The following is a 16,234-nucleotide window of genomic DNA, read 5'->3' as shown; positions in this document are numbered from 1 at the left end:
ATAAACCATCTTTGCCTACGGTGGGTAAACATCCTCCATCATTTTACAACTACTAGCACACTTATTTGGCCAAACAAGTCTCACACGAGTGCCTCAAAGTTATAATGTAATATTCATATAGTAAGATCTGAAAATGTATGCTATAATGTTTCTCACTGTAATAAATAACACATGCCAGAACGTTCTGCATTTACATTTGAGGTCTACACTTTTACCTAAAGTTCTTAATAGCTGCAATGTATTCTAACAAATTAGTTTATCTATAGGGTATGAATCACAAAATATCAAAATTTTGCTTGTTATTTGGCTATTTAAGTGAATAAGTTGGTACCACATATACTTTCATGGAGAGATGCCAATGACATACTACATGAATACCCTCTGCATGGGAGAAGGGGAGGAAAGCAAGCACTGAACTTTGCCTCCAACCCCAAAACTAGCCTACTCCAGTAATACTCAGTGCTGGATAGGCCCCAGTAGCCCCAGACCCCAGGCCCCAGGCCAGTACCCACGGACTGAGCCTCCAGGCCTGCCCCAGTGCCAGGCCAGATCCTGTGGCCCCAGGCTCCAGGCTTGCACAGCTCACTCAGTCTCCAAGCCACCCCAACAACAGGCCGACTTCAACAGTCCCAAGCTCTGGACTACCTCCAGCGCCAGACTGGCCACCATGGCCATAGGCTTCAGGCCAGACCCAGGAGCAGGCCAACCCCTACAGCACTAGTCATAAAAGCCAGCACCTGTGCACTCAGCCTCCAGGCCAGTCATGCAGATACAGTCTCCAGGCTAGTACCCATGCAGTGAACCTCCAAGCCTGCTCTAGCATCAGGCAGGATCTCACAGAGCCCTAACCTCCAGGATGGCCCCTGCAGGTCCTCACTCTAGCAGACTTAGGATCCAGGCCTGTCTCAGTAGACCCTAGTGTTGAACCCACCCCATGGACTCAGAGTCCAGGACCACCTTTGTGTACCCAAGTCCCTGGCTGGCCTCTGAGGCCCTAGGGCCCAGGTTAGCCTTCATGGATCTAGATTCTAAACCACATCTGCATACCCAGCCTCTAGGATGACACCAGCATACCCAGGCTCCAGGCCAGCCCCAGTGGCTCCAGATACCGGACCAGCACCCATAATCCTAGGCTCCAGACCAGACCCTGTGGATCCAGGATCCACACTGGCCCAAGTGCCAGGCTAGTCCCAGGCTCCAGGCCTGTCCCTATGGCCCCAGGTTCCAGAGGACCCAGGCTCCAGGCCTACCCCAAAAGACCCAGGGTCAAGGCCCACCCTAGTAGATCCTGGTGCACAGGATCCTTGGAGAACAGACTCCAAGGACTCAGGATCCAGGCCCACCCCAGTGGACCTACATGCCAGGCCCATCCAGTGTTTTACCAGCCCCTACAGACTTAGGCTCGAGGCTTACTTCAGCCCCAAGTCAGCCCCTGTGTATGCAGGTTTCAGGCTGGACACCATGGATATAGGCTCCAGGCCCATCCCTCAAGACCAAATCAATAGGTCCACTCCAGTGGATTCAGGCTTCAGGCCCAACCCTGAATACACAAGAACCAGGCCCACACACTTGCTGATCTAGGCATGAGGCCAGCCTTCCCAAGGACTCCAGCAGCAAGCCCACCCAAGGACCATGTCAGATGGATTGCCCAGAATTTCTGGATGGGCTGACTAGTGAAGGGCTTTTCCAGACAAAGCCAGTCTATGAAGAGTGGAATAAGCCCCTACTCCTTTAAATGTGCAGACATCAATGTAAGGCAATGAGAAACATGAAAAACCAAGGAGACATGACACCACCAAAAGAACACAATAATTTCCCAGTAGCTGACTCCTATACAAACTGCCTGACAAAGAATTCAAAATAATTGCTTTAAAGAATCTCAATGAACTTCAAAAAAAAGCAGAGAAACAATTCAATGAAACCAAGAGAACAAAAAATGACCAAAATTAGAAATATAACAGAGAATTAAATTATTTTTAAAAAAGCAAACAAATTCTGGAGTTTAAAAATATAATGAAAGAAATTAAAAATGCAATAGAGAGCATCAACAGCAGAATTGATCAGGCACAAGAAAGCATCTGTGAACTCAAAGATACGCTATTTGGAAATATACAGTAATAGGAGAAAAAAAAAAAGAATGAAGAAAGCTTATGGAATTTATGTGACAGCATCAAAAGAGCAAATATTTTGGTTATAGGGGTTCATAAAGGAAAAGAGAAAACAAAGAGTTAAAAAGCTTATTTAAAGAAATAATAGCAGAAATTTTTCCGAATTTGGAACAAGATATAAATATCCAGGTATAGGGAGGGCAAATGTCTCCAATCACATTCTATCCAAACAAGATTACCCAAAGATATATCATAATCAAACTGTCAAAAATCAAGGACAAAGAGAAGATCCTGAAAGCAGTAAGAGAAAAGAAGCAAATAACATATAAAGGAATTCCAATAAGGCTAGCAACAGACTTCTCAGTAGAGGCCTTACAGGCCAGGAGAGAGTGGGATGATATATTCAAAATGCCGAAAGACAAAAGAACCCTGACAACCAAAAATATTGCACCCAGGAATGAAGGAGCGATAAAGACTTTCCCAGTCAAATAAAAGATGAGGGAGTTCACCACCAGATCTGTTTTACATGAAATGTTAAAGGGAGTTCTTCAAGCTGAAAGAAAAAAATGCTAATTAGTAACATGAAAACATATCAAAATATAAAACTCATTGGTAAAAGTAAGTATACAGTCAAATTTGGAATACTCTAATAATGTAATGGTGGTGTGTAAATGACCTGTATCTGTAGTTTAAAGGTTAAAAGACAAAACTATTGAGAATAGTAACAGCTATAATAATTTGTTAAGGGACACACAATATAAAAATGTAAATTATGACATCAAAAATGTAAAATGTGGGGAGGTAGTGAAAGTGTAAAGATTTTTATGTGATCAAAGTTAAGTTATTATCAGCTTAAAATGGCCTGTTATAACATGTTTTTGTAAGCCTCATGGTAACCACAAGGCAAAAACCTATAGTAGATACACAAAAGATAAAAAGGAAGAAATCAAAGTATAACACTAAAGAAAATCATTTAATCACAAAGGAAGACACCATGAGAGTAAGAAAGGAACAAAGGATCTACAAAACAACCAGAAAACAATTAATAAAATTGCAGTAGTAAGTCCTTACATATCAATAATTACCTTCAATGTAAATGGATTAAATTCTCCAATCAAAAGATACAGAGTAGCTGAATGGATAAAAAAATAAGACCAACTATGTGCTTCCTACAAGAGACTCACTTCAATTTGTGAGGACACATATAAACTGAAAGTGAAGGATGGAAAAAGATAATTCCACGGGGTATCATTTTTCAGAGGCCACTCTATATTGCCAAATTCTCCTCAGGTTGCATTTCCCCCAAATTTGACATGAATGTGATGATCTCTACTTTCTAAAAGTGATACTTGAGGCTTGGAGAGGTTAAGCAGTTTGCCCTAAATCACACAGCTAGTGAAGTGTCAGAGCCAGGATTCAAATCTAAGTCTACCCAGTATTTCATGACAATTGGTTCTTAAAACAGCCACGGTTTTGAATGAGAGACTTTCTCTTGGAAGGAAGGCTTGGCATATATAAGAAACATGTCTGATTCACAAGAGATGCTAAATAAATGTTTCTTTAGACACTCACCCTACCTTCACCCCTACTATTTGAGACATGGTTTTTGGACCCCCAGAAATAAATGACCTGTAGCCAATTCTAAAAGTGGGAGAGGAAACTGGTGATAGTACAGATGTTTTTCAGCCTGTCTCAGGGTGAAGTCCTAGAGGGAAGGTCAGTCTCAGGGAGTAGATGTGAAATCTGAGGTCAGGTGAGCAGATGATCTTGGCTGTAAGGAAGGTGACTGGGACAAGAACTAATGTTTACTGAGCACTCACTACATGCCAGGAATTAAAGTAAGTGTTCTGGCGAAGAATTGGAACTTAGGAGCTGGTTTTGGTAGGAATGGGAACAAAGGTATAGTTGAAAAAACCTGGGGACTGTGTCTTCCTCTCTTTCCTTTTCTTTTTTACACTCTTTGTCTTTCTTCTTCCTTAACTGATTAGAATATGAAACAAATGTATTTTATTGTTTGGTTGTTAAATATGGATTTATACTGATTCTTAATTCCAACAGTAGTTAAGAGTAGTAAAAAGCACTAGAATGAGAGACTGAATTACAGTTTTCACCTGCTATTAACTAGCTGTATGACTAAGAATATACCACAGCCTTTCAAATTTCTATTTTTGAAGTTTCTTTTGTACATGACTTTATATAGGTTGATGGTGATCAATGGAAAAAAGTTGTATTTTAGCTAGGAATACATACAGAAGGAAAATTTTGATGGGGCACTTACAGAGGACCCAAATATCTTACCTGCTTTCAGATAAGAAGACCGTCAAGTAATACAAAAGGTAATTTAAAGCAGCAGTCCCCAACCTTTTTGGCACCAGGGACTGTTTTCATGGCAGACAATTTTTCCACGTACTGGGGAGTGGGGGGATGTTTTTGGAATGATTCAAGTGCATTATATTTATTGTGCACTTTATTATTATTACACTGTAATATATAGTGAAATTGACAAGGAAGACCCCCATCTATTACCAGGTGCATCAGCCACCTGAGACCCCACCCCTCTGAAGACCCTCATCAACATAATACTAACCTATTACCTGGCGCATCAACATAATGTTAAACCTATTACCTGGCGCATCAACTAAACTATTACCTGGCTCATTAGCCACCTGAGACTCCACCCCTCGGACCACCCCTACCTAATGTAAGTGGGAAAAATCGGGTAGATGGGGCTCAGGATTTGGTGGCGAGACTCCTCTGAGCCTGCCGGCAAATAAACCTTGATTCTCTGACTCTTCATGTGCCGCTCGGTTTGTCCTTGGAACCACCGCTGTAACATCTGCTGTAACATTTTGGTTCCCTGACCAGGAAAACTGACCGGCCACGAGGTCCTGAATTCGCCCAGACACCTCAGAGGGAAGGACAAGTCAAATCAAGTCTGGAGGTATTGGACCAGGTAAGGTCCCGGGACCCGCCCAAGTCAGGCCCATCAGAGGACAGAAGAGGAGCCTGATCACCTCCTGAGTGCAGGGAATTCCCAGGGTGGGAATGTGTAACCTCTTCCTGTCTGAATGAGTCAGTAAAAAGTGACTGTGGTTCCATGGCTACGGCTACGGAACCTGAGTGGGTCCTCACCTACAGTTCTGCGGTGGCGGCATATGGCATAACGGTGATTCACTCCCCTAAAGGGAGCAAAGCGACCAGGCCCGGGGTTTATACGGGCACACTTTAGCCAAGATGCACTTAAATTTCCTCGAGGGATGTGGCCAGGTGGACACCTGAAAGAAACACCCCCCTTTGTCTGTTAAGCTGCAACACCGTTCAAGGGTCTAGAATGGGTAGCATAAAATCCAAGCCTACAGTCCTTAAATACATATTAAAGAACTTTAAAAAGGGTTTCACAGGAGATTACGGCATCACACTGAGTCCCGGTCAACTTAGGACCCTCCGTGAACACGAATGGTCTACATTCGGGGTCGTCTGGCCCACAACAGGAACCTTAGACCTCCCCACCGTGGGAGCAGTTTCGGGAGTCGTGACCAGGACTCTCGGCCACTCAAACCAATTCCCTTACATAGATTCATGGCTAGAGATTACTCAGACCATGCCCCCTTGGGTCCGGTTCTGTGCTAATAAGGGACAGAGCAGGATTTTTGTGGCCCAAAGGATGAGAGACTCCCAACTATCCAAACCCATCTATCAGGAAACTCCTGAAGAGGATCCACCACCACTGCCCTACAACCCTACTGTGACACCTCCTGAAGTACTCCCAAATCCACCAGACACCCTGCCATCGTCAGTCTCCCCGCCACCAGTTCCAGACCAACCAGGTGCCGACACTCCCATCACCTGCTGGCTACAGTCAGCTCAGGCCCCAACTTCAGCCCTCCAGATGCCCCTGAGTGAGGTGCGATGTCTGATGCAGGTTACTGGTGATGAGTCCGTTCAGCCAGGTCAGCCAGTCCTGTACTACTAGCCCTTCTCCACCACTGACCTTCTGAACTAGAAGCACCACACCCCGCCACACTCCGAGAAACCTCAGGCCCTCGTTGACCTCCTAGAATCCATCTTTCAGACTCACCATCCCACTTGGGAAGACTGCCGCCAGCTATGGAAGAACGACGCGGGATTGTAGCTGGGACCCGGAGGTGACTCCAGGACCAAGTTCCAGCAGGGACCTTGGAGGTGGAGCAGTGGGCACAGAAAGCGACATCAGAGACCAACCCGGATTGGAATTTCAGCTCCCCAAGCAGACGTGAGGCACTCAGAAGGAATCAGGAAGCTCTCCTCCACGGGGTCCGGGAGGCAGTCAGAAAACCAACCAACTTGAACAAAGTCACTCTGATCACCCAGAAGCTGGAGAAATCACCAAGCAAATTCTACGAGCGCCTTTGTGAGGCCTACTGAGTGTACACACCCTTCTACCCAGAGGCGGCCGAATATCATTGGATGGTAAATGCCACATTTGTTGGGCAGTCCTATACTGACATCTGAAGGAAACTCCAGAAACTTGACTGGTTTGCAGGAATGAACATCACATAGCTGACGGAAGTGGCCCAGAAGGTCTATGTCAATCGAGACCGAATTGCCAAGAGGGAGAATGACAAAAAAATGAAACAGAAAGCCACTCTCCTGGCCACTGCCCTCAGAAGACCTGACCCAGCCAAGGGACCTGGCCGGCCATGGGAAGCAGGATCCGAGAGACAAGGGACCCTGAAGCCTGACCAGTGTGTCTATTGTAAAGAGATTGGTCATTGGAAGTATAAATGCCCCAACAAAAAAAACACCCACCGCCAAACAGGAACCTGCCCAGGGGCTTCCAGCAGGAGCTGTCGATCCAGGACCTCATCGGTCTCACTGGGGTCAACTCGGAATAGGACCAACTGGGTTCCCTGACTCTTGGCCCCCGGGAGCCTATGGGTCATCATGGAAGTAGGGGGCCAACCACTAACATTCATGGTAGACACTGGGGGCAGAACACTCGGTGGTAACAACCCCGGTGGCTCCACTTACAAAACAGGAAACCACCATTGTGGGAGCCACTGAAACTTGAGTAGTTCGACCCTGATGGGCCCAGTAACATATAATGTCCACTTAGCCATAACTTCCCACCTAAATATCACTTACATTACTAATGCAGGAGAAAATAAAATATTGGGATTCATACCAGGTAAACACTACACAAATAACCGAACCTTACCCGATAATGCCACTGCCACCTACTCCCGGGGTGACATATTCTTTCTTTGTGGAGACATTGCCTACCTCTGCCTCCCAAGAAACTGGACCGGGACTTGCATCCAGGTCTTCCTCACCCCAGATGTTTCTATCTTTAAAACCCAGCAACTGGAAGCTACACTAAGCCCTCACCCAAACACTCAGAATAGATGGGCCTTACTAACATTGTTCCTCACAGGGGGAGAAATTATTGCTAGGATAGGAACAGGAGTAGGTGGCCTAGGAACATCCCTGAGCATCTACCGCAAGTTATCCCAAAAACTAAATAAAGACATAAAACGAGTAGCAGATTCCCTACTGTCCCTCCAGAGTCAACTAAACTCACCAACAACAGTAACCTTACAGAATAGATGGGCCTTAGACCTACTCACTGGTGAAAAGGGGGGAACCTGTATATTCCTAGGGGAAGAGTGCTACTACTATATGAACCAGACAGGAATACTAACCATAAAAGTCAGGGAGCTAAGAGAAAAAATCCAGATAAAAACAAGGAATTAAAAGGAACCTGGGGTTTCAACTTACGACAGTGGACTTCATGACTACTACCTCTGGTCGGGCCACTAATAATCATTCTCCTCCTTGTCACTGTAGAGCCTACATACTGAGCACGATTATAAAATTCATAGAGACAACTGTAACCCGGAGAACAACAGCTCACATAATGGCCTTACGAGGCTATCACCCACTGAGAAATGATGCCCTATAATAGACATATAAGGACATCAAAGGGCGGAATGATAAGGAAGACCCCCATCTATTACCTGGCACATCAGCCACCTGAGACCCCACCCCTCTGAAGACCGTCATCAACATAATACTAACTTATTACCTGGTGCATCAACATAATACTAAACCTATTGCCTGCCACATCAACATAATACTAACCTATTACCTGGTGCATTAGCCGCCTGAGACCCCACCCCTCAGACCACCCCAACCTAATAAAAGTGGGAAAAATCGGGTAGACGGGGCTTGGAATTTGGTGGCTAGACCCCTCTGAGCCCACCAGTGAATAACCTTGATTCTCTGACTCTCTGTGTGTCACTAGGTTTGTCCTCAGAACCACTGCTGTAACACTTGCTATAACAAAATAATTGTACAACTCATCATAGGTTTGGGACTCCTGATTTAAAGTTTTTAGGAGCCATACAGTTAATACAGACCTTTAAGTGCCCCCAAAAAAAAAAAAAAAATCAAAGGGTCCCAGTATTTCTTCTCCTACTCCTCCATTATCTTCATTTCCTTGTCTAGGTCCTAACCCTAAATCTGGTTCTCTCCAAAATATTTCTTGGGAAAAACTCAGATGGCATTTCCACTATGAAGCATAATGTTTTAGTCATTATAGCTAGTGTTAAAAAGAAATTTTTTTACAAAATTAATATTTTAGTTATGAGTTAGGTATAAGCTCAGTTTTCCCCCAACATATTCATAGCAGATGGTCTTGTATCTTTTAATTGAACTCAGTATGAAGTTAGGAGAGACAGAATTAAAAAATATAAATAAATTACACATTAGAATATCAAATGACAATGTACTGAATGCTGTAAAGTATGATTTCAACTCATCTGTAAAAAATAATCTTCTTCGAACATGGTGAATACCTCTTGCTTAATCTTGGGCAGATTGTTTTAATATTTCTAACATAGTACTTCTCAACTATTCTTCATTCTTGGTAGATTTGAATTTTTTATACTATTATGAACTTAGAAAAGAGAAATATATAGAGAAGCAAGGTTTTATACTCAGAATCAAAGCCCAGTTTAGTGAAACTTGGTAGTGAGATCTTAATGACACAATGGAATGCTCTCAAATATGGACTGGGTTATACTGTCTTTAAAACACAAAGGAATTTCTGGTGCCAATACCATTTATCTGCATTTTAACATAAAACAAAAGTGATGGGGAATAAGAAAGTACTGTCAAACACTAGGTTCAAAATGGGAAGAGAACCTAAACCTGATAATGAAGGGCAGGCTTAAAATAATAAGATATAGAAAAGATAAAATAAAACCAATGTTTAATGGATAGTCCCATTTATACTCAGGGTATAAAGGGATAAAATTGCTTTGCAATGCTATGCTTTGTGGTCATAAGCTGTACTTCCTCAGGTTGTTAGCTGTTAACAAATTAAGCATAATTTTAAAATGTTAATTTCCAGAAATTAGACATATCAGAAAGTTCTTCAGAGTAGAGAAGTACAGTCATATAACAAAACTATGACCTACAGATACACAGTTTCATTTTGGGATGATGAAAAAGTTCTGGAGATGGATAATGGTAAAGGTTGCATGACAACGTGAATATACTTTATGCCACTGAATTGTACACTTAAAATGGCAAAATTTATGTTATTCATGTTTTACCAAAATATTGGAAAAAATTAAAAGATGAAAGCATCTTCTTTTCCCTGAACCATGCCATGAAGGACAACAGCTGCCCTGTAGAGTAAATTTGTTGCTCAGAGTAAACTGCATGAGCAAGTGATGGTTGTTTTGCTGTCATGACATAGGCAATCCTCACCTGAATAATACTTTATGAGAGTTATTTGAAATAAAAGATTTTGTGACAAATTATACATGGGATCTGATAAGAAAGTTCATGTATTTGGTTACATTTAAGTGTGGCTTCAACCTTTGGTGGAAAAATGAATCAACCTCAATTTTCTATTAATAAAAGTGTCTTACCTCTTCTTTTCCCTCTTACAAGGAATGTTTACATGATCTGAGAAAATAAAACTTTCAAAATAAGTTGGAATGGGGAGAAAAACTATGACCCGTAGCACTGGGATGTAGAAAAAGAAAAAAGATATTAAGTTGGTCAAACATATTCAAGTCCCATCTCTACCCATAACTATATAAACTTGAGCAAATTATTTAACCATTGTAAACCATTTTTTCATCTAAAAAGTACAGAGATACAATGTGTAACTACTAATTTCCAGGATTTGGTGCATAGTAAATGAAATAAAAATTTTAAAATGTTCAACACATGTAGGAACTCAATAAAGTATGCTTGTTTACTAATCGAGAAGCTTTGAACTTTTTACTTAATATTACATATAATCATTTTATTTCAGACCAGGGTTATTTTAGAGATCTAGTCCAGGGTTGTCAACCTCAGCACACTGTCACTTTGGTCAGATAACTTATTGCTGTGAGGAGCCTATCCTATGTATTGTAAGATATCTGGCAGGATCCCTGGCCTCTATCAATTAGGTATCAGTAGCATTCTCTAGTTGTGACAACCAAAAATAATTCCAGACAATGCCAAATGTCCCCTGTGAGGCAAAACTGCCTCCAGTTTAGAACCAATTTAGTCTAATGTCTTCATTTCATAAATGAAGCTAAGGCCCTGAGAGATTATAGGAAATGAAGGATTGAGGGAACTAAAATTTTAAAAAATGATTCTATATTCAGGTAGATTTGGTCCATAATGAAATTCCAGTAGTCTGGGGAGAGACAATAGTAATAGAAGAGGGATGTTCTTAAATCAGTAAAATATATAATTATGTGTACTAATAGCTCACATTCTATGGACTTGGGCATTACTAAAATCCCCTGTGTTAACATAAAAATATTTAATTCAGCTTGTACCAGAATATCTGCCTTTGATGATATAAAAAGCAAAGAGATTCACTTGACAAAATTTACTTTTTATCTACCTTTGTAGGATTGGGCCTACTGCAAATAGCTGCACTATTATGACAAAGTAAAATACCATTAACTTCTGCATCCAAAAATGCAATTGTGTGTGAAATCCAAATAATCATATTTGAAACTTTCTCCTAACTACTACTACTAGATAACACCAGGCAATTTAGGAATAAATAGAATTTTGTGACAAAACTATAACATTTATGGCTGGAGTCAGAACAGAATAGTGAATTTGGTCCATCCTTGCTTATGGAATTATAAACCATACAGGACCTCTGAGGGAACCAGAAAAATATCATATTTCTTCAGCTCTGGGCAAGAGAATTTTCTGTTTATTTCAATTAAATGTTCTTTGGTTACCTTGATAAGGAGTTTAAGCTATTCAAATTAGGTGACTCTACTTTAGATATAAATGGCTATATCTAATAAAATGAATCTTACTTGCATTTGTTAAATGACAATTAGATTTAGTTGTACAAAACACCAAATTTCCTCTTCAGGACAACCCAGCAGATGTTTATGGCAAGAACTTGCAATTAGTTGTTTTAATGCTTTGCTGAAGGCAAATTTCACAGTCCAACTGATCTTGATGCAAAAAATCTAGCATTTTAAAGAATCGTTTGTATATCCTATTTTAATAAAGTAACAAAAATTGGGCAAACCTTAGAAGGATTGGTTGTGATACTATAAACATAAATCTCATTCTCAGTCACAGATTTAAAGTCAGGCATTTAAAAATCTGAGAAATAATCCTCTCAATGGTGAAAAGAACACATTGCTATATTCTCCATGATTACACTTTTAGAGATAACCTCCTTCAAACCTTCTTGATTAAATAGGATTTTTTTTAAAAAAAAACTGACTTGACCTTTGCGATCTTTTAATACCATCATAATCTTAGGAAAGAATAAGCAGAGCACAGCAGTAAGTTATAGGAGACTGGGAACTGGGTTAACCTACACAAACCATTTTAACTGTCTTTTTCCCCTAAAGGTCACACCCATTTATGTTTTCTTGAATAGTCGTGTTAGAAATGCAGATATGTAACTATCAGCATGATGAATACTCAGAACTATAATGTTATCTAGTATCCTTAGTTTTCCAGATTATAAGATTAGTACCTGACTTATGAGTTTGACAAGTTTTAGCTATTTTACACATATTATCACAATCAAACAAACAATGAAGGGTTTCCCATGGCATATTAACAATTACAAATTACAAAAGAATTAACAAAATAAATGGGAATACTAGTTATATGTTTAATATTTACATCATCTTTACTTAAACTAAGTCCTTGACCTTCATAATCACAAGCACTTAGTGGTTAGCATGCTCTGGGGTCGTGCTTGTGAAGTCAGAAACTGAATCTATTAATTTACTTGATCCCTTGACAGCTATTTTGCATCAGAAAGCCAACAAATACATGCCATTCATTCCAACAGGTTAGCAAATGTGAATGGATCTGCAAAACTGGTTTCATATGCAACACAATCAAAGTTCTTACCCTAACAGGTATGTAATGAATATAGTAGGGGGAATGCTTAAGTTACTCTTTGTAACAAGCTTAGTCACTATTTTCAGACATTGATCTCTTATAAAGACAAAGGGTCCCAAACTAACAAATGGTCACTAATCTCTCTCCAGACATCCTCAACCTACCAAAGGCAGAGAAGTAAAAATTAATTCTAACGGTTTACTAATTATTCCTCCCAGACGCCAACATTAGATTTACAATATAATGTACTTTAGTGTGTCTGTAGTATATAAGATACTGTGGCAGCCGGGCATGGTGGCTCACGCCTGTAATCCTAATACTCTGGGAGGCCGAGGCGGGAGGATTGTTTGAGCTCAGGAGTTCGAGACCAGCCTGAGCAAGAGCGAGACCCCGTCTCTACTAAAACTAGAAAGAAATTGGCTGGACAACTAAAAATACATAGAAAAAATTAGCTGGGCATGGTGGCGCATGCCTGTAGTCTCAGCTACTTGGGAGGCTGAGGCAGGAGGATCGCTTGAGCCCAAGAGTTTGAGGTTGCTGTGAGCTAGGCTGACGCCACGGCACTCAAGCCCGGCAACAGAGTGAGACTCTGTCTCAAAAAAAAAAAAAAAAAAGATACTGTGGCTTACAGAGTACAGATTTATAATAAACAATAGAATGATCCTGATAGTTCAGCAGTCTGACTAGTTATATTTAAAACTGCATTTTCCCCACATATTTATTTTATAGTTTTACTATCAAGCACTCCTATTGAGCTCTTTAGTATAGCTGTGCCCAATTTGTCTGTATATCCTCAGCACTAAGCATAGTGCCTGGCACACACATATACAGGTGTTCAAGAAATGATTTCTGAATAAATGAAGGAAAGGTTATTAACTAAATTTTCTTTTGGTGGACTTACTATCATTTGACTTGAAACTTTCCTGAATAATATGCAAACAAAGGAAAGCCTTGTCAGGTAATTGCTATTCAATGGATTAATAACTAAATAAAAAACCCGAAGGTCCTCCAATGTAAAAGATCTATTTGATAATTTTTTTCTTAAAAGGAAGGGGCAAATAAGCAAGGATTTTTGTTTATTTTTGTTTTTACTATGAGTATGTTAGAACATCATTACTGGGCAAAAATTCACCTTTTCAGCCTTTAAACATTTTTGAAAAACTTCACTTAATGAAATATGAAGTGTCGAAATCTCATGATTCCCCTTACAATGAATTCTGAGTATATATGTGTGTTTTCATGTGGCATTTCTTCTATCCACTTGGCATTTCTCTTGTTTGTTTTGTTTTTAAGTTTATTGCTCAATATCCCATTTGTAATCTTTGAAAGCATCTAATATTCCCCGCTTGGCAATTTCTAATCTCCACTGACATTTGCTTATTACCAACCCCATCATCCTCAAGAGTGTTAACTACAATTGAAAATGGATCAGTGAATGCTTTTTCAAACCACTTTTAATAATCCTATCAGGAGCGGACTTGTGATAACTGAATTTTGACAATTCTTTGACATCTTTTAGAGCAATCTGCTAACTAAGACTTAGAAAAAGCAAGCAAGCAAAAGATACTGGCACACTACCAAACAGCATATTTCTCTTCTCCTTATTCACTATCATAACTGGCAATCATGCATGGCCTTTATAAATATCTGAACAGAAATATTTTGAGGCCTAACAGTGTTTTGGGCAGTGTAACATATCAAATAATTCCCATTTGTTAAGTGAAAAAGGTAAGAGAATTTTAGTTTGGACCGAATGGTTAATGAAGGATATTTAGCTAAAATGAAATGATAATTTTTAGGTAACAATTATATTTGGTTTTTCATATCCTAGTAAATTGTCTCAACACTAACAACACAGATTCATTACTCACTGGGTGTCCGGTGATAAAAATCAGTCAAGGTTTCTTATGACTTATGAATTACTGTTGAGTGCACAGCCATGGAAATACCACTGAAAGAGTATCAATCCAGAACTGCAAAATCATGGCTCATACTTTCAGATCTGAAATCAACCTTCAAGTTTGGCTAGTTCAATTCCCCTATTTCAGAAATATCAAAACCAAAATCCAGGAAGCTTGGGACCTGTTCAGGGCCACAAAGTCTAGTAGATTAATTAGCAACATAACCAATGTTCTTTGCACCAGACTCCTACGCCAGGAGTTCTCCTCATTTTACTGCTTAGCAATACTATAGATATTGCTGCTATTTTATGAATCTCTTAAAGCATTTAATATCTGCATATATTCAAAGATACTGCAACCAAAACAGTTACAGAGCCAGGCAAAAGGCCATTTTTTTCCATGATACTAATTCTAAATCTTATTGTGAACAGGCCATGAGAACCAAACTGAATTGTGATTTTGATGCCTGTAAAACTGCTCTCACCTACTTGCTGGTTGTGGACAGAAAGTTTTGTATCAAAACTCAAAGATCCAGGAGATTTCATGTTTTCATCCCAGAACAATGGTACAAATCCAGGCTCACTGAAGACACTAAGGAAAGTCTTTTAAAGGCTGACTTTAGTAAGAGTTGATAAATAAAACGTCATGATATTACAGTGTATCTCTAACTTCCATATTTAGTAAATGGCATTTATGTAATGTGCCTATTACAAGTATTGAAAGGATTTTTTTTTCTTCTTTGCCATTCCTCCAAATTGAAAGGTGTGAAAGGTTATGGAACAGCACACAGGGTATATCACTTAAGAATGTTTAGAGGAAATTATTTTTATGAGGTAATTTAATGGGGTGTCCTAACAAATAGGAACTTAACATTATTTTACTCTATTTTGGCATCCACAATCTTTCACTTTGGAGGCAAGTTAGCAACATAAGGTAATACAGCAAATACTGGAAATTAATTACAAAATTTACTATGGCAAAATGCTTTACTGAGATCTTCTGCAGTGGACTGTGACTCCACATCTGAGAACATTCCCAAAATTGCTTTAAAGTACATTTCAATGGCAAATTTTACAGTCCGCTATTAGTAGGCTGTTTACAAGTATATAGTACTTTGTGTGAACTAAAGACCGCTTATATTGACATAACCAAGAAATATCTTTTTATGTTAGGAGTAATATGTGTTGGTGGGTACAACAGCACTTACTAAAAGCCAAACCACCTTAAAGATGGGCCCGTGAACCTTTCTTTACTAGGTCACAACCTCAAATAGCCAACGAAAACTCTCCGAAGTGATTCCCGAAATCTGTGCTTCTGCCATACGCTCTTCCTCTCTTCCTCTGCCACTAGAGCCCCCTGCGCCAGACCCTATGATCCTAAAACCCAACGGATCCTACTCTAAAGCTCAAGTATACACTCTAATCTCCCCAAATTCCTAACCCCATCTCTCCGTAAATACTCTAGTGCGAGTTTCTACACTGCAGGACGTTGTATTTCACCAAAGGGGGGTTTACTCCCTCGTATTTCTTTGGCCTTTCCTCTTTTATCTCTGCCCCTCTCTCCTATCCGACCCCCTTCCCTTTCCCTAACTCTAGGTCCACATCACTTCTACCTTGCATCCTCTTTCTTCCCAAATCGCGCCTCAGCTTCCTACAGCACACTAAGACGGCTTGGCTGAGAGAGAAATTATGTGGTATTTTTTTTTTTCCCTTCAAACTCCTGCCTTGTGAGTACCTTTAGTTCCTTTGCCTGGGGGCCCCCATCCTTTGCGGGGGGAGAGGTAGGGAAGCCCCCCTTTGCTTCAGTCCATCTTTCACACTCGGGGCTAATACGGGGGGG

At 40.4% G+C, this 16,234-nt stretch overlaps 1 protein-coding gene across 1 annotated transcript in view; it reads right to left on the bottom strand.

Moving 5' to 3' along the window:
• ZMAT1 (zinc finger, matrin-type 1) overlaps window positions 1-16,234 on the bottom strand; it is a 56,865-nt gene that overhangs the window by 17,693 nt on the left and 22,938 nt on the right. Inside the window, exon 2 of the mRNA XM_012650024.1 lies at window positions 12,967-13,033. Within this exon, the coding sequence (XP_012505478.1) occupies window positions 12,967-13,033 (67 nt within the window). The remainder of the gene's footprint in view (window positions 1-12,966; window positions 13,034-16,234) is intronic.

This window comes from Propithecus coquereli, unplaced genomic scaffold (assembly GCF_000956105.1).
Source record: "Propithecus coquereli isolate 6110/MARCELLA unplaced genomic scaffold, Pcoq_1.0 Scaffold31, whole genome shotgun sequence".
Taxonomy (NCBI): Eukaryota; Metazoa; Chordata; class Mammalia; order Primates; family Indriidae; genus Propithecus; species Propithecus coquereli.
Note: the sequence above shows the minus strand (reverse complement) of the source record. Positions and strands in the feature narration are given on the sequence as shown.